Genomic DNA, 23,309 nt, shown 5'->3' on the forward strand with positions numbered 1-23,309 from the left:
TACGTACGATATAGGAGCTGTTTAGCAAGCAAAAAGGCTTCCTGGAGGAAGAGTTGGACTACAGGAAGCAGGCCTTGGACCAAGCTTACATGGTATGGCGCCACAAATCTAGCTTCTGCACATTTCAGTTAAAGACGGGATGTATCGCAATAATACTTCACTCTAAAATCAATAAGGAATCAACAAGGGAACCATTTCCATTCATTCCACGGAGTCCAAATTTGTCACCTTGTGTCAGGATACTGCATCTTTTACTGCTGTATTGAAAATAAAGAATCACATCCTTTGCTGAGTTTTCTGGGCTCCCACTGTTCACCTTTCTTACATTTTTCACTTAATTAATAGTCATAGAATCCTTGGGTATCGTTCAATCCAGAACAACAAAAACAGGGAGTGGCGGCATCTCACACTTACACCCTTCCTGTTTTGCTGTTTTCCCTCGCATTTTATTTAGAAAGTTTAAAGCACATTAAAAGGATCAGAATTTGTCCCACAGTATGGTTCACTTTCAATAGGGAATTTCCCAAGCTGTGTTCCTACCCTTCTAGTTGACATCTGGAGTTGAACCATCAGACACCCTGCATGTTTTGAGATATTGGGGTATTTTGACATCAGGGACAGGCCAAAAAGAATGAGGCCCTCTTTAACAGTCAATAAATATATAATTCGTACCAAATGAGTGAATATATGATATCTAATGGTGTCAGGTACCTCACAAGTCTCGTAATATCAGGGTCTTTTGACACCACGAACGGGCCAAAAAGAATGAGGCCCTCTTTAACAGTCAATAAATATATGATTTGTACCAAATGAGTACATATATGATATCTATGTGTCACGTACTTTGCAAGTCTTGTGACATCAGGGTCTTGTGACACCAGGAACGGGCCAAAAAGAATGAGGCCCTCTTTAACTGTCGGTAAATGTGAATGAATAGATATATAATAATTATACGTGTCACACATCCTGCATGTCCTGTGACATCATGATCTTGTGATGAAAGGAATAGACCAAAAAGAATGAAGCCCATAGTCAAACTAATAAATGAGTAAATGTATGATAAATACATGTGTCCTGCTCCCTGCATGTCTCGTGACACCAGGGACAGGCCAAAAGGAATGAAGCCCTCTTTAACAGTCAATAAATATATAATTCGTACCAAATGAGTAAATATATGATTTTTATATGTGTCACGTACCTTACAGTCTCGTAACATCAGGGTCTTCTGACACAAGAAACGGGCCAAAAAGAATGAGGCCCTCTTTAACAGTCAATAAATGTGAATGAATCAATATCTAATAATTATATGTGTCACACACCCTGTATGTCCTGTGACATCATGGTCTTCTGATGCAAGGAATAGACCAAAAAGAATGAAGCCCATAGTAAAACTAAAAAATGAGTAAATATATGATAAATACATGTGCCGTGCTCCCTGCATGTCTCAAGACACCAGGGACAGGCCAAAAGAATGAAGTCCTCTTTAACCGTAAATAAATATATGATTCGTACCAAATGAGTAAATATATGATATCCATATGTGTCACGTACTTTACAAGTCTTGTAACATAAGGGTCTTTTGACACCAGGAACGGGCCAAAAAGAACGAGGCCCTCTTTAACAGTTAGTAAATGTGAATGAATCAATGTATATTAATTATAAAACTATTGCATTAGTAAATATATGATTAATACATGTGTCCTGCTCCCTGCATGTTTCGTGACACCAGAAAGAGGCCCAAAAAGAATGAGGCCTTTGTAAAACTAGTAAATGCCAATATTTGATGACTATATCTGTCACACAGGCTGCATGTGTGACCCTGGAGGTCTGATGACACTTGGAGGATGCCAACAAGAATGAGGCTCTTAGTAAAACCATTAAATCAAGAAATATGCGATGACTACATGCACCCTGTTTGTTTTGCTACACCAAGAGGTGGCCAAAAAGAATGAATCTAGTAAATGTGTAAATACATGATAATTATGTATGATATTTGACCGGTTATGAACAAAATTTTAAAAATTGTTGACTTTAGATGTTGTTGTTTATTTATTCTAGCCAGGTAGATAAAAATCTATGAGTGTTACTCATGCCTGCCATCATCACAACAGAGTTGCTTTTTTGCCTCATCCTGCATGCTTTTGTGTTTGTTTTTATTTCCCATTCGCACGAGCATGTTGTCATTTCCCCGGTGCGTGTTTGTGGCGTGGCTGCAGAGAATCGAGGAGCTGGAGGCCACGCTTTATAGCGCCCTGCAGCAGGATCAGCCGTCGTGCCAAGCGCTGGCCGAATCGCTGACGGAAAGGCAAAAGGAAGAGCTGAGGCTGGCCGTGGACAAGCTCCGGCGGCAGATTGTCCGGCAGAGCCGGCAATATGACACTCAGATCTTGCAGGAGAGAATGGAGCTGCTACAGCAGGCCCAGCAGGTAAGGCTGGAAAAGTCACACGGTCAGGTCTCGACCCCCCTAGCACCGTTTCAGAGCCCTTATGAAAGGATGCAGTATCCCCCATGTGTCACCGAATGCGAATGTGTCTGATTCATTGTGATGTTTCCTTCCTTTTCCTTTTTAATGTTGTCCTACTCACACACTAGTTTGACTCGGTCATCAAACGCATCAGCACCTTAAATTCCATTTCAATCACTAACAGCCAGCACTTCTCAACTTGAAGAAAAAGCACCTAAGTCACATTTTCTCAAAGGTTTCCTGATCCTGAGTGACTTACGTTTTTTTTTTATAGTTTATTTTAATGTAATTATTTTGCATTTATTTATTTATTTTATTAACATTTTAACATTTAGTTTCATTTTGATTTAATTTTAACTTCAACATTGAATTTGATTTACTTTAATGTAACTGCTCTTTCATTTTCTCACAGTACTATTTCTTTATTTCAATGTATTTACATGTGTAATTTTAATGTTAATTAATAAAAATGTAACAGTCAGGACCAGAACGGAAACAGGACCCAATTGCGTTACGTTTCTCATAAGTATTATTGGAGGAAAGGGAAAGGGCTGCACCCACGATCCGGTGTTCGCTGGACCCGGGAAGCAAGTCGCTCTCGTACTCGGATTGTGCTCCGGACGCGGAAGTGGATCTTCGGTAGCGAGCGATAGCGGTGTCAGGGACGGAAAAAACGGGTTGGTGGCTGGGACTGGGAGAGCGAGGCGTGGTCGGGGTCGGAAGAGAGTCATAAGCCAGAACGGGAGAGTAGACGTAGGAGAACGTATGTGGTCAGGAGCAAAACAGGTCGTAACCGGAGACAGACAGGAGCCAAAAACGGGACAGGTGGGAGTCAGGGTCGAAAAAGGCTTGCCTAGTATTCACTGAGGTTCGCAGACGGACTGACAACAGGGGACAGACAGGACTGAGCTCAAATACTGACAGGGAGCCAATCAGAACCTGCGGCAGTTGGCGCCAAATGAGCGGGACAGCTGAGTCACATCAGTAATCATGACACAAACTTCAATAAATAAATGTATTCTTCATTGTATTTAATTTTAAATCATTTTAAGTTAACTATTAATTTTAATTTTGGAATAGGTTGTTATTTAAATGTATTTGCATTTGTTTAGAATGTTCAAATGTAATATTTCTCAATTTGGAATTGTATTTAATTTAAAATTTAATTTTAGTATTTTAAATGTATTCTTATTGTATTTGATTTATTTTGATTCATCTAATTTTCTTTTTATCTTCATTTTTTATTTAGTTTCAAAATATGTAGTTACTTAAATGTACAGTATTTGCATCTTTTTACAATGTTTAGAAGTCATTTTAAACTTGATTTGATTCAAAATTCAATGAAAAATGGATTTTACTGTTATTCTTAATTCTTCATTTATTCTCAATCATCATGTTTTATAATTCTTTTCATTCAATTTACTCTTTTTTTATTTCATTTACTTTAGGTATTTTTCATCTATTTACTTTTTTTCACGATTGATTACAATATTTAATTTTATTGTCAATTTAAAAATCAATTTAAACTAAATGTAACATACATTTTATGTTATAATGTTTATTGATTAATAGATTGTGTTTCAGATGCACCTTTTACTCCAGTGTGATTTATACTTTAGTAAATACGATACTTAATACTTGTGTTAACTAATAAGGTGTATCTCAAAGCCCAAGTTTGTAATATTTGACCACTAGATGGCACTGTATTGTCGAATGTGATCGAAAACCAGTGCCACAGAGTGGCAGCAAGTTGCCAAACATTGCGGCGACTTTTAGTTGTCAGAACCAGAACGGAAACACGACCCAATTGCGTAACGTTTACACAAGTTCACAATTTTTATTGAAAGAAAGAGGAAAGACTGCGCCCACGAGCCCGTGCTCGCTGGACGCAGGAAGCAAGTCGCTCTCGCACTCTGATTGTGATCCAAACACGGAAGTGGATCTCCCGTAGCGAGCGATGGCGGTGTCAGGGACAGAAAAACTGGTCGGTAGCCCGGACTGGGAGAGCAAAGCGTGGTCGGGGTCGGAAACGAGTCGTAAGCCGGGAGCGTAGACGTAGTCGGGATCAAAAATGGGTCGTAAGCCGGATGGGAGAGTATACGTAGTTGGGATCAAAACAGGTCGTAGTCGGTGACAAACGGGAGCAAAAACGGGACAGGCGGGAGTCAGGGTCGAAAAAGGCTTGCCTTGTATAAACAGAGGTTGGCAGACGGACTGACAACAGGGGAGTAACAGGACTGGGTTTAAAAAGGGACAGGGAGCCAATCAGAACCCGCGGCAGTTGGCGCCAAATGAGCAGGCACAGGTGATTCCAATCGGTAATCATGACATTAGTAGGGATTCCACTGTGTAAGAAAAAAACTAACTTCTCAACCTGTGATTATTTTTAATAAAAATAACGTTTGTATGATAATTTATGTATTTTTGGCAAGTTTTCAAATCAATTTTTTTATTTTTTTTTACTGAATCAACCACTAGGAGGCACTAAGTATTACACCCTGTCTCTTTAACCCACTGGGATTTTAATTAAAGGAAAAAGTAATAGTTAGTAAAATGGGGAAGAAACGGGGACAATGACACACACAAAAAAAAAAAACATTTTCATCTGTAGTTTATTTTGTCAGCGGGTCAGATCGAAAAAGCCCGAAAGGCCACGTATGGCCCGCGAGCCACGGTTTGCCAAGCCCTTGTTTTAACTCCACGTGTTTGATTTGTGCAGAGAATTCGCGAACTGGAGGACAGGATCGACTTGCAAAAGAGGCAAATAAAAGAAATAGAAGAAAAGGTATTTTCTTACGCAGTAATAGAGGGAAAGAAACATTGGTTCTCACCGCTCTTCTTCTTCTCTTTTTTTTTCTTTTCAGTTTTTATTCCTCTTTTTGTTCTTCTCTCTGGCTTTTATCCTCTGGCCTTAATCAAACACCACCGAGGAAGCGCTTCAGGTATCAACACAGAGTCCCGTCTTATTTCTGATTTTGGATTTTTTCCAAGCTTGTTTTGTTTGATTTCCAGGTGTTAGGTTGCTGCAGAAGCGAGAAAGGACAGAAGAAGAAGAACAAAATAAGCTTTTTTATATACATATTTAAACACCTCATGAAAAAAACAAAAAAAAACACGAAGGCCTTTTTGATAAACGCACTTTTTGCAGATGAGAGAAGAAACTATTTATACAGGAGTTTAAAAAAGATGTTTATGAAGGACTCTTGTGCTGCTGTTTCGACCTGAAACGAGAAAAAAATGGACGCCGGGGAAATCCGAGGAACCGCAGAAGAAGAAAGAGCGCAGATTCGGTCAAAAATGTCATTTTTTTGCTGATGTTTCCATGGAAACGAGCTCGACCTGTCAACAAATCCACTTCGGATGGACTAAAAGGTATCACACTTCATTCTATATCAATTTTAGGGATGCTCGATAAGTGTTTTTTTTTTCTCGTATCAAAAAAATATCGCTCCTAAAGTCTAATCCCGATAACGATATTTTTTTAATCATTAAAAAAATAAAAAAACACAAAATCCATATATTTTAATTTGTGTCTTTTGTTTCTTTATCAGTCCGCTGTCAGGGTTCGTACGGGTGCTTGAAATCCTTGAAAATGCTTAAATTTCAATTTAGTGTCTTCAAGGTTTGAAAAGTGCTTAGAAATGCTTGAAATGGTTGCCCTGTGGTCCATCAGTCTTGACTTAATAGAGGCATTAAATGAAAAAAAAAAATCAAGTCTATTTAAAAAGGCCTGCTTTGCTTTGCTATTGCATTTCTTTTTCCCTTGGGAGTAACTGCAGCTGGCATTAGTTTGTATGGCGTTGTCATGTGAAACATTATAGCACCCAAGAGGATAGGTCAAGTCACCAAAATGCCTGGAAAATTGGCTTTGAAAGTGCTTAAAAAGTGCTTGAATTTGGCCACGAGAAAGGTGTACAAACCCTGTCAACAAATTATCAATCTTAAAGCCACGGTGTGTAATATTTGACCACTAGATGGCAATGTTGTCTATTGGGGATGAAAACCAATGCCGCAGCAAAGTGATAGACAAAAATGGCAGCGCCTTAGGTTGGGATTCTACTATGTAAGAAAAATACTAATTTCTCAACCTATGTTTTTTTGTTTTTAATAAAAACTGACATTCATATCATAGTTTATGCAATGTTGACTAGTATTCAAATCGTTTTTTTTTACTGAATACGTTTTTTAGTACCACTAGGAGGCAGTAAATATATAAGTGTTTCTAAAAGTTACTAATAATCAAGTCTTCTTTTTCCCTATTCGGAGGATAACTGTGACATCATATTTGGCCATTATCACTTAGATTATTGTGCATCCCTAATAAATCAATTATCCTCTTCTTGTTAGCAACAGTGTTAAAAAAAACTCCAAAACAGGCGTTAAAGCACATGCGTCAAACTCCCGGCCCACGGGCCACGTCTGGCCCGCCGTGTGATCATATCCGGCCCGCAAGACCATTTAACATACCGTATTTTCCGCACTATAAGGCGCACCTAAAAGCCTTTATTTTTTTCAAAAGCTGACCATGCGCCTTATAATACAGTGCGCCTTATTTATGGATCAATATTAATTCGCAGTCTTGCAACTAACTTGCAGCTGCCGACTAGATTTTCCCCCGAACGCCAAGTAGTCCGCGGTGTATGCTGGGATTTATTTACCGGCGTTTCATTGGCTAACCAATGTGTCAATCATCATTTGAATCGATCACTATTGGCTAAAGTTATTCGGAGGTCAAGAGGCGGATCCTTTTTATCATTTACAGGCTGGCATTGGCTTAAACGGCAAAACAAAGCCTGCAATTGGCCGAAAAAGATGAATGTGTATAGCACGTGGCTGACGGCATACAGAAAGCATTTTTTACTATACTGTTTTTGTAAATATTTTATTCTCCTGGATTTACTACACTCACGGCTGCACATTATTATGAACACAACGACTTCGGTGAGCTACTCCGGCTATATATCTTGTTTCAGACTGAACTCGATGTTTCTGTGATAAGCGGTGCAGATAATGGATGGAATGGAGTGTCTATTTTTAAATTAAACTCAATTCCAAGTGTTTATTGTCATATGCACAGTAAAGTTGCGAGCGAAAAAGAAAATAGAAACTAAGGAATGGTTGGCATTTCTTGAATCCCAAGACTTTAACCTTTCGAATGATGGAGCGATGCATTTGAGTGACATCGTACGGACACCGCATCCGCACGTGTTCTCGACACGTATTTGCGTCTTTGCAAGCTTTGGGAATATTAAGGGGGTAATAAGTTGGACTGAACGATCTGACTGGTTTGTCCACGTTCCTTATAATCCGGTGCGTCTTATGTATGTCAAAAATAGGACCAAAAACTATTTTTTTCGGGGTGCGCCCTATAGTGCGGAAAATACGGTAATTGTTTTTAATGGCCCGTTCTCCATCTCGTTCAAAACTTGAACCATTGATCCTATTCAGACACGCAAAGTCAAACCAAAACTGAATTGTATAGCAGTACTTTTCAGAATATATAGGTCGCGTTTTCACTACGATTTGCATCTGGTTTTGAAACCAATATGTATGAAAAAAAGGGTCAAAATGAGTTTAACCCATCTTGAGTAATCGCAAGAAAGAGACAAGTTTAAAGTGGTATGTTTGTTGATTTTGGGACACGGGCTCTGGCATGATTCTCTTTTCATCATTTTTATCAAATCATCAAAAATAAATGTGCTGAAGACTAAGCTTTTGTCTTGGGGTGCGGGTTTAGCAATTTAGTAAATTTGCCTCATAATATATGGTGTGGCTCTTTCCCAAAATAAAATGAATGTATTTTGCTTTTATGGCTCTTTGAGTCAAAAAGGTTCCCGACCCCTACTATATATATATATATATATATATATATATATATATATAATGACAACCGGGCTACAAACTCGGATGATAATAAGAAAAATGGCGATATTTAAAAAGCATTCAAAACACGAAGGAATAATAAACAAACTAAAATCTGCTGCTGTTAATCTCCGTCGATTTCGGAATCCTGCTGATGCGTTCAGGAACACCGCGTCAATGACACGTCCTCGTTATCATGTCACGTCTTGGAAACCAAAAACTCGTTAATTATTCCCAAAGTCTTTCTTCTACCTTTCCATTTTGTGTAAATAATAATAATAGTTTAGTTATCGTTATATATATATATATATATATATATATATATATATATCAAACAGACACCGCACAAAAAAAAAAAAACTTAAAACTCGTGCCAACACTACCTCACACGAATATAATGTTACTCATGTCTTGTTCTTGCACATGTCGACTGCACTACGTTTAATGCTCAAATTGCACAATGTCTGACCATTTCCTGTTTCATGCTGACTATTTTTGCACTATGATGACTTTGCACCAAATGCAATATTGCACAACCGTTACGATACCAACGTTATCACGACAACCCTGTATGTAACATCCCACATGCCGACATTTCTTGTGTAAATACCATGTAAATTATAACTATAGCCTTATCCCCCTTGTCTTATAACATTATCTTCTCTGTTCCTTTATCTTCTTGCTCATACCTCACTTGAATGTGTAAAACTGGAGTGTCATGCCCAATTTCATTGTCACAATATGTTAGCCCATTTGTAACAATGACAATAAAGGTATATTCTATTCTATATTGCGGCAGTAGCTCAGGAGGTAGAGCGCTCGTCTTGGGATCAAGGGATCCCAGTTCGAATCCCGGCTCGTCCGTGTTACATGTTGAAGTGTCTTTGGGTAAGACACTGAACCCCTAATACCCCCAATAAGCAGGTTAGCGCCTTACATGGCTGCAAGGCCGCTATTGGGAAATGTGGAGCACATTGTAAAGCGCTTTGGGAAGTCATTGACTTGAAAAGCGCTATAGAAATGCAGAAATCAAATCAGAGTCATAAGAGCAAAGAAAACGGAATAATTAGAATTGTTATTTCTGAAAAATACATGTTTTATGTATATTTCCAGGTTTTGTAGCATTTTCATATTTCTACTTTTGACAGGAGATATATTAAGGAGAGCAAAATCCTTTGGGATATTTATGGTTTTTTTTTTCATATACACATTGACATAGGAGCAAAAGAATTTGAATGTTATTTTAATGTTAAGTTGTTTAAGTTCTAAGTTGTATAATTTTTATTCAGAGCAAAATAATAAATACTGTATAAGCGATTGAAGGTTTAAATGTAATATTCTTGTCTGTTTTTATTCCTATTTATGTTCCAAAAACATTAAGTGTTCAATAAATGTTTATCCTGGTTGGCCCTCGACCTTAAGTGTGTTTTGAATTTTGGCCCCTTGTGCAATTGAGTTCGACATCCCTGCGTTAAAGTAACTTGAGAATTAGCAACCCCGAGGAACTTGCTAGCAAGCTGTTGACCATTTCAATAATAAATGAGTGTAATCGAGACCCAAAGATGGACGAAATGTCTTCAGTCTTCTGTTTTTGTCTTTGTCGCAGGAGCAAAAGTCAGCAGGAGCTGACGGGCCAGCCAAAAAAAAGACGGTCACGTGATCCCGAGAGCAGGGCAATACGGTCCGGTTGCCGTGGTCACAGCCAACAAGGACCTTGCCAGTGAGGGAGTCTTAACCGCAACTCGTATTTCTTGTGGAAGGTTTTTTTGAATCATTTTAACGTTTTTTTCTGCTTTTTGTGATGTTTGATCAGAAAGTATTGGAGTTCGAGGAGATATACCTCCTCCAAGGCTCAATTTCTGTGGAGATCGGAGGCTAAGATCATGGTAGGTCAAAGATCTCAAGGTGTTTGATTTTAAATTCTAATGGAGTAGATCCCGGGATATGACATGGATCGCGGTTCGAACTGGTGCTTGAAATCCTCAATGCTCAGATTTAATGTGTGTTTTAAAATGCTTGTATTTTGGATGAAGTGCTTGAAAATTCTTGAAATAATTTCCATTGCCGGGTTTCCTGGCAGTCTGATTCCAAAGACGACACTTTTAAATGAAGACAATTTTTAAAAGTGCGTAAAAATGACATAGAAAGTGGCTCCAGTTCTCACTTTGGAGTTGTCATGTGAAGTGTTACTGCCCCCTACTGGCGCATACAAGAGGACAGGTTTATTAGTCTAGTTATGGGAATGACGGCCTTTTTTTTTTTTTTACTTCTCCCTTTTGCATCACTTCAAACCTTGGCGCCCATAACTAATAAATACGGTACAAAAATACAGTAATGTTTTGTAAGTCCTGACTGGAAGGGCATATTAGAGATACGTGTCCTTTCTTCGTATTTCTTGCTAATCGAATACTTCGTTTCCATGGTTATCATGTTTTTTTTTGCTTCTCCCTCTAGCACAGGGGTCTAAGCTAAGATATACTTTTTTTACTAATTAGAGCAAAGGGCACACAGTTTGATATTCATCTCTAAATTCACCTATGATATTACTATGTTTTTACCAGGTTTTTACCAGTTTAATTATTGGAAGTTGGGTTAAATAGACTCAACCACTAAAAAGAAATAATTTTACTAGAAAATCACAATGACCTAGCATTGTTGAAGTATTTTCAGAACAGATCTGTGACCTCAGAATCCACTTCTGCTCTACTATACCGCATACATTAGTAATGTATTGTAAGTTTACCAGACAGGCTCATTGGAGATTTGGGTGCCTTCTTCCTTTTTCTTGATAATCGAATGCTTTGTTTTCATGGTTATTATGTCTTCTCCCTTTAGCATCACTGCCTACTTGAGGACACATAGCTAATAAATACAGTATTGTATTGCCCACTGTAAAGTGAAAATTGCTGTATCCTGGGGGTCTCTTGTACGATTTTTGACACTATCTTCCAAAATTTTTTGTCCAGAATCATGGATGAATCGGAACCTGGATGGCACCAACAACTCCTTTTTCGTCAGAGGAGCAAAGAAGATGAGCTCGATCGTCGTTCCCGATACTCTGAGAACTCGAGAGACTATGAAAAACTTCGGCAGGCGAGGAACCGAGAGGACAACTTGCAAAAACGCGATTTTGTCCTAGAAAAGAAACTATCGGATGTGACCGTTAGCGCTGAAACTGATGTTACAAGTTTAAGGGCGGGGCCAATCTCGGCGAGGGCGGGGCCAATCTCAGCGAAGGCGGGGCCGATCTCACCCAGCTCCGAAAAACGAGAACCGGGCCATCGAGAAGAATGCGAAGGTGAGGAGGAGAGAAAGGAAAGCGGGATGAGAACGGAGGAGACGACGGAAAAAGCCAATTGCAACGAGTTCCGGTTACAAAGGTTCATCAAAACCCTTCAGGGGGATCTAAGGGACCTGCTGGAGAGAGAGGAAAACGGGTTGGAGGAGCACCGGAGGTTGGTAGTGCAACTCCAGGAGGCCCAGGACAAGATGGAGGACATGAAAGCGGAGATAGAACAGCTGAATTTGGCGGAAGGCGCATTGACCAATGAGGTGGAGGAACTCAGAGCGGAAAACGAAAGAATAAAATTTCAATATTCTACGAGACCAATTCCAGTTCCATCGTCTGTAGATGTTTGCTCAACGGCTCTAGGAAGCTCTGACCAGGTGAGTTTTACTACTTCTCTTTGTGATTAGGGTAGGAAGAGATTTTCTTAATGCTGTGTTTTTTTCAATGTATACAGACGCTCCCCTACTTACGAACATTCGGGTTACGAAAAATGGTAGAATATCTTAAGTTAGATTTTGTATTGTGTGCACGTTTTTATCGTTTGATATCTTGTGCATCCATTCAATATGGTTGGTGTAAAGTGTAAAGAAGAGACGAACTGTTTCTTTTGAAATGAAAGTGGAATAGGAAAGCTTGATGCGGTTGAGAAAATGGTTGGATTGCTTTTATTCGGCCACTTTTTACCACAACGGAGGAAGTCACCTAACTCTTGAAGCTCATCTTCCAAAAGTAAGTTAAACTTAACTTTATTTATCTTTATAAAGCACATTATTTTGTGAAATGTCTTTTTTAGTACAAAACAATACAGGTTACTTAAACAAGCCCTAAACATACTTGTATAAACCCTAAACATACAAAATATAGTGCTGAAGCAACTTAAGAACGATCGTCCGGAACCTCATTGGTAAGTAGGGCAGCGTCTGTATTATCTTATTATTTGCGGGTGGATTGTTTGATTAAAAATGCTTGGGTTGTTTTCCTTTTCCTCTTTCTTTTTTCCCCCTCTTTATTTTCCCATTCCCCCATATTTTTCTTTTCAATTTCTTTTTTTAATGTTTTTTTCCTTCCCCCTTTTTTTATTTATTACTTACCTTTTTGTTCTTGGCCTTTTTGATTTTTCCTTTCCGCCCTTTTCACTTTTTATTTTGTCCTTAATGTCTTTTTTTATTTTTTTCTCCTGCTTTCACTCCTCTTTTTTCCTTGTCTTTTATCTTTTTCTCCTTTTTTCCCCCTTTTCTTTTTCATTTTTTTGTCCTTTTCCATAATTTTTCTCTTTTTTTAATCCCTTTCATTCATCACATTGCTTTTCCTTTCCCCTGTCTTTCCCCCCTCTTCGTTTTTTAACTTTTTAATTTTTTAGCCTTTTTCCTTTTTTATTTTTATTTGTTTTATTTTTTTTCCTTTATTGTACTTCCCCTTTTTTCTTTTCCTTTTATCTTAATTACATTTTTTAATCCAGCATTTTTTTAAATGTAGAAATCTGGATTTAATATTTATTAAATAAATACTTTTACTGAAATTATGACATTTTAAATAAAATTACTGTACTTATTTTTCTATATTATTAATTAATTGAAATAATGACCCGATTTTCTGATAAAACCCACCCTTGAGGCAATTTTATTAACATTTATTTTATTTTAAACTTAGATAACTCAATGAACAACCTTTTTTACATTTCTACCCTTTTTCCAAAATCCTAAAAACACTTATGCTTCTGTCTCAGCCTTTTAAATAGATAAAAATAATTTAAAAAAAATTGTTGAATCGCAACTATTTCTCATCAAAATTCTCCTTTTTTTCCCTTGCTAGGTTTTGGAATCACAGGACGCACTTTCAATTGTCCACCACCAGGGTGCAGCAGCGACCTCCAAGAGCTCCAGCCAAGCTTCCACACGTACTGCCAATGTTTCTCCATCTAAAACGAGCATTTTCCCTATCTTCCGCCCCCAAACCTTTGAGTCTGCTTTAGAGAAGATAAACCAGTGGAGCTCGCCCGGAGGTTTCAACGTGGAGGACACGCACAGTGAAGAATCAGATGCCCTGAGGGAGGCCTACAGGAGCTTGGGTTTAGGTGAGGACCTGGAGGGTATAAGAGAACAATGTGAGCACCTGGAAGCAGCTCTTCAGCAGTCCAAAAAGCAGTTGCAGGTGATGGCTGAGGAAAATGTGCAACTCAAACTCCGGCTTACAGACCACAAGAACCTCCAAGATGACGTCAGCGACCAATACGACCTTGTCCCTGCCCTCAACCGTGAGAACCGAGCCCTGGCGGTCCGCATCGAAGAGCTGCTGGGCCGCGTTGAGCACACTGAAGAAGAAACGAAGAGAGAAAGATCTCAATTTAGGGTGAAAATATCAAATTTGGAAGAAGATAACGCAAAAATGAACCAGGAGATGCAGGAACAAGCTTGCCTTATCACAGAACTCACCAGAAAAACCGAGGATGATCTCAACACCATCATGAACCTACAAGAAAGGTTAGAGGATCGTGAGGATTATCATGAAAATTCAGTGGAGGAGCTCTCAAAGTCCATCCAGAACCTAAAAAGTGAAAAAGAGCAATTGTCCACCAGCTTGGAAACTCTCAGAACTGAACAAAAGGAACTGTCCGTGTCTCTTCTAACTCAAACTGAATCCAAACAACACTTAACCCGTACCATTTGGGCTCTCAAAGAGGAGAAAAACGGGATGACACGATCGCTGGAAGCTCTCAAAGAGGAGCGAGAGCAGACGGTTCGATTGGTCAGCGGGTTGAAGGACGTCCAAGGTCGTATTAACAAGTCGATGAGTGGGTTGAAAGAGAAAAAAGACAAACTGGAGGCGTCCGTTCTGGTCCTTCAAAAAGAGAGAGAGGAACTGATGGAGGAACTGGCAAGAGGGAAAGAGGAACTCCGACAACTGGAGCAAAAGAAGAAGTTATCGGATTATCCTCAAGAATGGACTGCTAAAACTCAACAGTTGAATTTACAAGAAAGCTGTCACAGTCTGAGGGAAAATTTCAAGGATGAAAACGAAAGAACTGAACTTCTAAACACCAAACCAGACGACTGGAAGTCCAAGGCTGAAGACAAAAGCAAACACAATGGAAGAGAAGTCTTCAATGGTGACCCGACACAGGTAGACCCCCGTCATACAGCGACTTCGGGAAATTGACAAACCTATCATAGTTAGCTAAGGCCTTAGGAACCCCAGTAACTTAAAACAATAACAAAATAGTTTCGGAGCAGCCCGAGAAATATGCCCCAAAATATGCACAAAAGTGCACAGAAGTTTTGACGGGAGAGGGAGAAGACGTTGATTTTGTTAGTCAGAGTCCAAAACAGAGTTCTCATTCGTCTAAGAGACAATCAGCTTTTTTATACCCTCAGACAACATCTCATGTTACTTAGCGTGTCCCCTCGCGATGACGCACTTGTTTTTTTCCTCAGTGTGCATGCTTTCCGGGAAAAATGTTTTTTCAGAATGTTTTCGTCCTCTTTCGATTCTCCTAAGTTAGACAATTTCCAAGAAAATCTTTGGGGCCGGCTTGACATCCAAACTCCTATCAGCTTGCCAGGGGAATGTTGTTATTTCGCAAGCTAATCCAAACCAAGCGGGTGTTTTTTTTAATAACTCGCTGACATCTCAATTCGGGAGAAACAAGCCTGGAATTTCCCGTTTTAAACTCATGTGTTCTCCTTATGTCAAGCTCGACTCCAATAAACCACAACAATAGTATTGCATAAGTACTAGCTATGTGTACTATATGTTCATACGATCAAATATAATGGTAAATGGTCTGCATTTATATAGTCACTGAAGACCTCCCAAAGAGCTTTACAATGTTCTTCAAAATGACCCATTCACACACACACCCCGACAGCATCTACCTGCCCAAGGACGCTTAGACATTTAACTCGTAGGAGCCAGGAATCGAACGTGCGATCTCTCGGTCACAAGACCAGCGCTTTACCTCTTCAGCTACTGCTGCCCAAATATATATGTTTTGGAAAAATGACATTCTTTTCACCTTTGATGTGTCGTGACTTGAGCTGGTCCAGTGAAGTAGCAGGTGAATGCAGAAGAGGGCGGAGACAGGGGTTTGAAAATGAAACAAATAACTCAACTTCCACTTGTGAGGACTGGCTTGCCTGTAAAATATTGTCTTGCCTAAATCGCCTCCTTATTTTTGATAATAGTTCTAATTGTCAATTGGTTACAGCCATGCGACTTTGTGAGGTTAGCAATTTGTGTGCCTTTTTTAGATTTATTGAACATTGCAAGCTTCATTTCCATGGTTATATGAGTTTTATGCTTATCCTTCTTGCGTTGCTGCAAGCCTTGGGACCCATAGCTAATAAATACAGGATTTTATTGCTCAAACTCAGTGTTTACAAAATTCACAAGACTCTGAACTTAAGGAACAGACAGAAGGGCATTGTGGGAGGTAGTTAAGCGAATGGCATATTATTTTAAGATGTTAACCAATAGCAGACAGGCATTGTAGAGATGTTTGAGGCTAGTGACTCGCTTAGTTATATGCACAAACTCATAAAACTTCGGTGAAGGTAGCAGTTTGTATGCCTTTTTCATATTTCTTTATTACCAAAAGCTTCTATTCCATGGTTATTATGTTTTTGCTTCTTCCCTTTAGCATCAAAATAAGCCTTGGGACCCATTGCTAATATATACAGTAAAAAATACAGTATTGTATTACTCAAACTCAGTCTTTACAAAACGCACAAGCCTCTGAACTTAATGAACTGACAAAAAGGCATTGTGGGAGGTAGTTCAGCCAAAGCCATATTGCTATAAGCTGACAGACATTGTAGAGACGTATGAGGCTGGTGACTCGCGTAGTTGTATGCACAAACTCATGCAACTTGGTAAAGGTAACAATTCGTGTGCCTTCTTCATAAAGTTTTATTACCTCAAGCCTCTATTCCATGGTTATCATGTTTTTGCTTCTCTCTTTTAGCATCACTGCAATCTTGGTACCTATAGCTAAACACCTTTAAGTTTATTACAGAAGAATATGAATCAAAAGAAGAGAGTGGGACAGAGCATTGTAGTTCAGCCAATAGCATATTTGCATTTTCATGATACTATAACACAAACCAATAGCAGACAAGCATTTTATACGGTGTGGACCAATAGAAGACAGGCATCTGAGACATAACTCTGCATAAGCATGAAGATGGCGGACCTTCTTAGATAACGCAAAATAATTCGTTGTGTATGTCACATGGTGGGAAAAATGCTGTAAAGAGGGTCCAAAACTAAGCATGGCATTCCAAACCAGGAAGTGAAAACGACATAAGGTGGGGTCACTGTAACCAGGGGGCCTATAGTATCATAAAAGACACAAAAGCTCTTTTGCATTTGGATATCACAAAAAGCTGTTTTTTCCTTCACTAAGGAATTGAGTGAGAAGACTGAGGAACTGAAGATCTCCCAGATGACCCGAGAATTGGATCAAAAACACGCCGAGGTCAGTTTAATAAGAAAATTTCCTCGTACGCATCAAGATGATATATTATTGATTTTTTATTTTTTTTATACAAGCAGATTTCCCAACTCCACTTTCAATTGCGTCAGTCCGAGGCCGGGAGAGAAAACGGGGAAATGAAAGCAACCTCGGCGTGTCAGGAGGTGGAGAGACTGAAGGATTTCTTCAGCCGGACTGAAAAAATCTGTGAAGAAAATGGCCGACTCACGGTACAGGTGATTATGATCAACGAATCGTATTCGGCACGTGCGTCGTGCGTTGAGGTGAAGCTGGAAAACGATTCGTTTCTCAGGTGGAAGACATGAAAAGCAAAGTTTGCATGCTCTCCAAAGAGAGATCCCAAGCTCTGTCGCTTCAATCCCGAGTGGAGGAGAAGCTTAACAACGTGACAGCTCAGCTCAAAGCCAAGGTAACCGGAAAGAAAAATATTGGCTTATTTTAAGTAGGAATTTTTCTTTTTTTTTACTCTGAATCATTTTTTATTTTAAAACATTTAAAGAAAATCTTTAAAATAAGCAAGATGGCATTTCCTCTCTAAGAAAAATGCCATTTTGCTCATTAAAGGGACAGTGTGTTGTTGTCATTTATTCCAGATTTGCATTACAAATACTGCAAGGCCAAACATTTTCTCAAAACAAAAATATGTGAAATAGAATAAAGAACGAGTCTCATGGACCAGAAAACAAAATACATATTCGGAAAACAGTGAGCAGAAGCATAGCGTATTAGCTCTCACCCCTTGACAAAAAACCTCCTATCTATCTATCTATCTATCTATCTATCTATCTATCTATCTATCTATCTATCTATCTATCTATCTATCTATCTATCTATCTATCTAGAAATCACGAAATCTATCTATATCTATCTAGACATCTATCTAGACATCTATCTATCTAGAAATCTATCTATCTAGAAATCAAGAAATCTATCTATCTAGAAATCAAGAAATCTATCTATCTACCTGTATCTAGACATCTATCTATCTAGACATCTATATATCTATCTAGACATCTATCTATCTATCGATCTAGAAATCTATCTATCCATCTATATCTATTTATCTTTCTATCTATCTATCTATCTAGACATGTAGACATCTATTTATATCTATCTAGACATCTATCTATCTAGACATCTATCTATATCTATCTATCTATATCTATCTAGACATCTATCTATATATCTATCTATATGGACATCTATCTATCCATCTATCTAGACATCTATCGATCTAGAAATTTATTTATCTATCGATCTAGAAATCTATTTATATCTATATCCATCTAGACATCTTTAAATCTAGACATCTATCTAGACATCTATTTGTATCTATCTATCTCTATCTAGACATGACCTAGACATGATCTAGACATCTATCTATCTAGACATCTATCTATATCTATATATATCTAGACATCTATCTAGACATCTAGACATCTATCCATCCATCTAGACATATATCTAGACATCTAGACATCTATCTATATAGACATCTATCTAGACATCTATCTATATCTATCTATCTATCTAGGAATCTATATCTAGACATCTATATCTATCTATCTATCAAGACATCAATCTAGACATCCATATCTATCTATCTAGCCATTATCTATCCAGACATCTATCTATTTTTCTTTTTAGTTTATCTCTCTCACAGTGGACATGCACCTACGTTGACAATTTCAGGACCCTGCATGATTTCTATGTTGGAGAAATAGCAAAACAGCAGGGTGTTCAAATACTTGTTTTCTTTCTATAATTCATCTAATTTAACCGGTGTATGTATATATTTTCTCAACTTAAAAGTGAACAAACAAGGAAAATAACACTTGTTTTCCCAAAGTGGTAGAATGAACAACCCTGCAAGTGCAAAAATGACATTTGACACTTTTTTATATCAAAATACACAAACTGTTTACTACTGTTTAGATTTTTTTTTTAAATTATATGCAAAACTAGTCTTGCTTTTCAGTTAGTGAAATCAATTCCAAAATGAATAATGCAATGGATAAAGGTCACAAGCATCATTTCTCTACAACCGCTATTATTAATTCTCATGCTGCAGTAAGTATGAATGAAAATTAGATTTTCTTTTAAGATTTATTGGGGCATTTGATGGATTTATTTGAGTTACTTTTTAACTGTATTTATTTTAATTTATTTTGTATTTGATTTGTTTATTCAAGTGATTTGTTTATATTAAATGTTTTATCAACTGAGCTATTTATTTTCATTTTTTTTAAATGAAGTCATTTATTTGATTGATTGATTTTATTATTTCTAGATATTTACTTTAGGGCGGCACAGTGAATGGGTGGTTAGCGCGCAGAGGTTCAGGGTTCAAATCCAGCTACCGCAGCCTCCTCGTGCGGAGTTTGCATGTTCTCCCCGTGCTTGTGTGAATTTCCTCCCACATTCCAAAAACATGCATGTCGGGTGAATTGGCCGGTCCAAATTGTCCCTGGATGGGAATTGTCTGTCACTCTATGACTGGCTGGCAACCAATTCAGGGTGTCCCCCTGCCCGAAGACAGTTAGGATGGGCTCCAGCAGCCCCGCAACCCTACTGAGGATAAGCGGAGCAGATTATGGATGGATTGTAATACATAGGAACCTACCCCTGCCCCAGTCAAAGGTGAAGTGTCCCCCACGCCGCCTGACACAGTTCTTCGATCAGGAGATCGGACCTTTCTGTGTGGAGTTTGTATTTTCTCCCCGTGCCTGCATGGATTTCCTCCCACAGGTCCAAATAGTCCCTAGGCGTGAATGAGCGAGTGAATTGTCTGTCCCTGTGTGCCCTGCGACTGGCTAGCAACCAGTTCAGGGTGTCTGTCCCCTGCCCACTGCCCGAAGACAGCTGGGATGGGCTCCAGCACACCCGCAACCCTACTGAGGATAAACGGTGCAGATAATGGATGGATGCAAATACTTTAAGTGGATCTCACATTCTTCCATTTTTTTTTGTACATTACCTTTTTGAAACTAATTCTGTCCTTTCAGACCAAAGCGCTCGAGGAGCTGAATCGGGAATATATCGCTCTTAGAAAAACCCGGGACACTAAAGATGAACTCGTTTTCCTCCGCACACAAAACAATCAAGTGCAAGCCAAGGTGGGACATATTTTATTGTGATTTTCTCCAACTAGAGTTGTATACAGTGTATTGCCATATTGTTTTTGTTTTTGTAGTATGAAGAACTCCAAAAAACCAGGAGCCATTCTAATGTTGATTTAGTTCCTCTAAAGGTGAGGCCTCGTTTGACCGCACTTGTTTGTTGTTTATAGTCAGTTATTACCAGCGTTGGGAATAAAGGCTACTACTGTTACTATTTTAAGGTAACACTGGTTATTACAATGTTATTACTATGTTGTATTTATTATGAGCCATGTTAAAATAGGCTCAGGATGTATAAGAATACGGAGTGATTTATATATATTAATTAACTTGGTAACCTCTCTTCTATCTTCAAATCATGACCAATGTTCCCTGTAATTTTCCACGGGTCTGAGCGTTCACACAAAGTCGGTGAGCAACGCTTGAAACAACAGTGAGCAACGGCAATCCCAAGTGTGGCAACTGAGTCATTATTAAACATGTCCAAAACTTGACATCAAGTTACATTTTGCTGAGTTTCTGGCAATGCGATTTTTTTTTTCTTTTTTTAATGAATTGACTAATGTATTATTTCAAAGGTTGTACGGCCTACAAACATCATTTGTTTTTACAACAATTCTTTCACAAGATTTCCATTTCTTTTTATTTCCTGATATTCATAATATTAACATTTTTGGGGGCTTATTTAGTCGGTTGCACGATACAGAACTGTATTTAATCACATTTTTTTAGTGGAAGTACAATGAGATTGAAGAGAGAACGGAGAGTAAGAGAGAGAGAGAGAATGAGAAAGATAGAACACAAAAAAGAAAGCGAGAATAAGATAGTGTGAGAGAGAGAGTAGAGAAAAAAGAGTGCAAAAAGAAAAAAAGAGCGTGCAAATAAAGTGAAAATGACAGGATGAAAAAGAGAGACATAATAAGAGAGAAACAGGAGAGAGAGAAAGAGAGAAAGAGAAGATTGACTTGGTATAATTGGAAATTATTTGAATGCAACACAAACTTCTTTTTCACTGTTTTTTTAAGTCCTTTAAAAATAATCTCATTGTGTTTATTTTTTCCTAGCTGTCACTTTTTTCTTTTTGTTCTCTATTTACTTTTTTTTCCGTTGTTTCTTTCTTTTTTTCTGTTTTTTTCTGAATTTTTCCTTCTTTTTTCTCTTCCTTTTGTTTTTTTTTTCTCAGCTACTTCTTCTTTTTGGTATTTTTTTCTTTTCTGTTCTATTCCCCTTCCTTTAAGTCATTTTGTGCATAATTTTACATAATATTTCGTCATATAAGGATGAAAGAAGCAAAAACAACCTAAAGAGCCGTTTAGGACCCGAAAGAGCCGGTTCATTTTAGTGAGCCGAGCCGAAGAAGCCGGTTCTCAAAAAACTTTAAAAACTCACACACGCAGCTTTAGAGGGAACATTGCGCTGGATAGATTTTCTTGTGCGCTGAGAACGTGCAGGCAGTGCGCGATTGCGCACGCGCGCAGTTTAGAGGGAACACTGATCATGACTGACAGATGTATCGTCCAATCACAGGCCAAGCTGTCCTGCCTGGTGCAAAAATGCCAAGAAAGAAACGACTTCCTGGCACAGAACATGAAAGTTTTGCACCGGCACGGTCTCGCCGACCGGACGCTGACGCGAAGGGCGGAGGAGTTACTCGGAGACGTCGGGTTACTCCAGTACGCCGCTGATTTTGCGCCGAATGCTGCTGCGCGTGTGCCAACTTCTAAAAGGAAGAAAAATGCAAAGTCCCTGGTGCAAGAAGACGAGCAGGTATCGCCCAAATCGGTACCCGACACTCCCTTCATCTCGTTGCTTCTTAAAGCCCCAGCGTGTGTGCAGGGTTGGGTAGGGTTACTTTAACTGGATTACTTTCAATCACTTTTGTATTACTCCAATACCAAATATGCTAATAAAAGACAAAATAAACTAAATATGAATAAAATGATGACTCACAACACGTGGTGAGCTTTCTCTCCTGGCTTTGATCTCTTTGATCTCCGGCAAAACTAACATCAAATGCCACAGAAACAAAATGAAAATAAATCCAAACAGCTTGCCGACATCATTTTTGCCGTTCCATGTATTCCGTTACTCCCCAAGCCTGCACAAAATGTAGTCATTTTATTCATATTTACTTTCTTTTGTCTTTTATTAGCATATTTGGTATTGGAGTCATCCAAAAGTAATTGAAAGTAATCTAGTTAAAGTAACCCTACCCAACCCTGCGTGTGTGTTACGACGACCCCTAGTGGTGTGATACATTTGTTGAAAGTACAGGTGTCAAAGCGCAGCCAGATTGAGCCCTCCAAGGTTTTTAATCAGGCCCACGAGACAACACCCAGAGAAGCGCAAGAGGGAAATCAGCTGCAGTTTGAAATATGGCCACTTGGTGGTGACAAAGTCAGGCACTACTTGCAAAGCAACTGGAGCTGTATTATTATCATATTCTCTCTCTTTTATTCTTTTTCTCTATCTCTGTTTTTAACTGTTTTTATCTCTCTTCGTGTCTCTCTTTCTCTACCTCTCTCTCTCTCCTTTTTTCTTTCTTTTTCTCCTTTCTTTCTTTCTCACACTCTCCCTTTCCTCCCTTTATCCATCTCTCCTTTTCTCTTTCTTTCTTTTTCTCTCTTTTCACTGATCTCAATTTCTCTCTCTCTTGCTCTCTCTCCTGTTTTTCTCTTTTATTATGACTCTTTTTCATCCTGTTGTTTTCTCTCTCTTTGCGCGCTCTTTTTTTTCGTTTTGTACTCATTTTTATTCTCTACTCTCTCACATTGTCTTGTTCTCGCTTTCTCTTTTTTGTTCTCGCTTTCTCTCCCTGTTCTCCCTTTCACTTCTATGTTCTTTGTTTTGTTCTCTTTATTTCTCTCACTTTCACTTGTTTTCTGTTCTATCTTATTTTCTTTATGTCTTTCTTTCTTTCTTTCTCTCCTTCTCTCTTGTACTCTTTCTCTCATTGATCTACTAGCCCGGCCCCCGTGGGAGCTTTTTCCTACCATGTGGCTCCCAAGCAAGAATGAGTTTGACACTCCTGATTTAATGAAAAGCACCACTGATTCAAACAATATGCAAAAACATGAGTTACC

The 23,309-nt window shown here is 38.6% G+C and overlaps 1 protein-coding gene across 8 annotated transcripts in view; it reads left to right on the forward strand.

Annotated features, from left to right (window-relative positions):
* Window positions 1–23,309, forward strand: part of LOC148360204 (janus kinase and microtubule-interacting protein 1-like) — a 70,277-nt gene that overhangs the window by 38,159 nt on the left and 8,809 nt on the right. For 4 of the 8 annotated variants that reach the window (XM_088343652.1, XM_088343655.1, XM_088343654.1 and 1 more), the window contains exons 19-25: window positions 15–92; window positions 2,217–2,426; window positions 5,185–5,250; window positions 5,330–5,407; window positions 5,478–5,837; window positions 9,934–10,047; window positions 10,141–10,213. In XM_088343652.1, the coding sequence (XP_088199778.1) occupies window positions 15–92; window positions 2,217–2,426; window positions 5,185–5,250; window positions 5,330–5,380 (405 nt within the window). In that variant the 3' untranslated portion in view covers window positions 5,381–5,407; window positions 5,478–5,837; window positions 9,934–10,047; window positions 10,141–10,213. Of the gene's footprint in view, window positions 1–14; window positions 93–2,216; window positions 2,427–5,184; window positions 5,251–5,329; window positions 5,408–5,477; window positions 5,838–9,933; window positions 10,048–10,140; window positions 10,214–11,293; window positions 11,994–13,428; window positions 14,737–17,017; window positions 17,090–17,166; window positions 17,323–17,399; window positions 17,517–20,112; window positions 20,224–20,300; window positions 20,358–21,753; window positions 22,009–23,309 lie in introns of those variants that run through there. The other 4 variants (XM_088343649.1, XM_088343650.1, XM_088343651.1 and 1 more) reach the window with 3 other exon arrangements.

Source organism: Urocampus carinirostris, chromosome 9 (genome assembly GCF_059441175.1).
Source record: "Urocampus carinirostris isolate Australia breed hairy pipefish chromosome 9, RoL_Ucar_1.0, whole genome shotgun sequence".
NCBI classification, from domain to species: Eukaryota; Metazoa; Chordata; class Actinopteri; order Syngnathiformes; family Syngnathidae; genus Urocampus; species Urocampus carinirostris.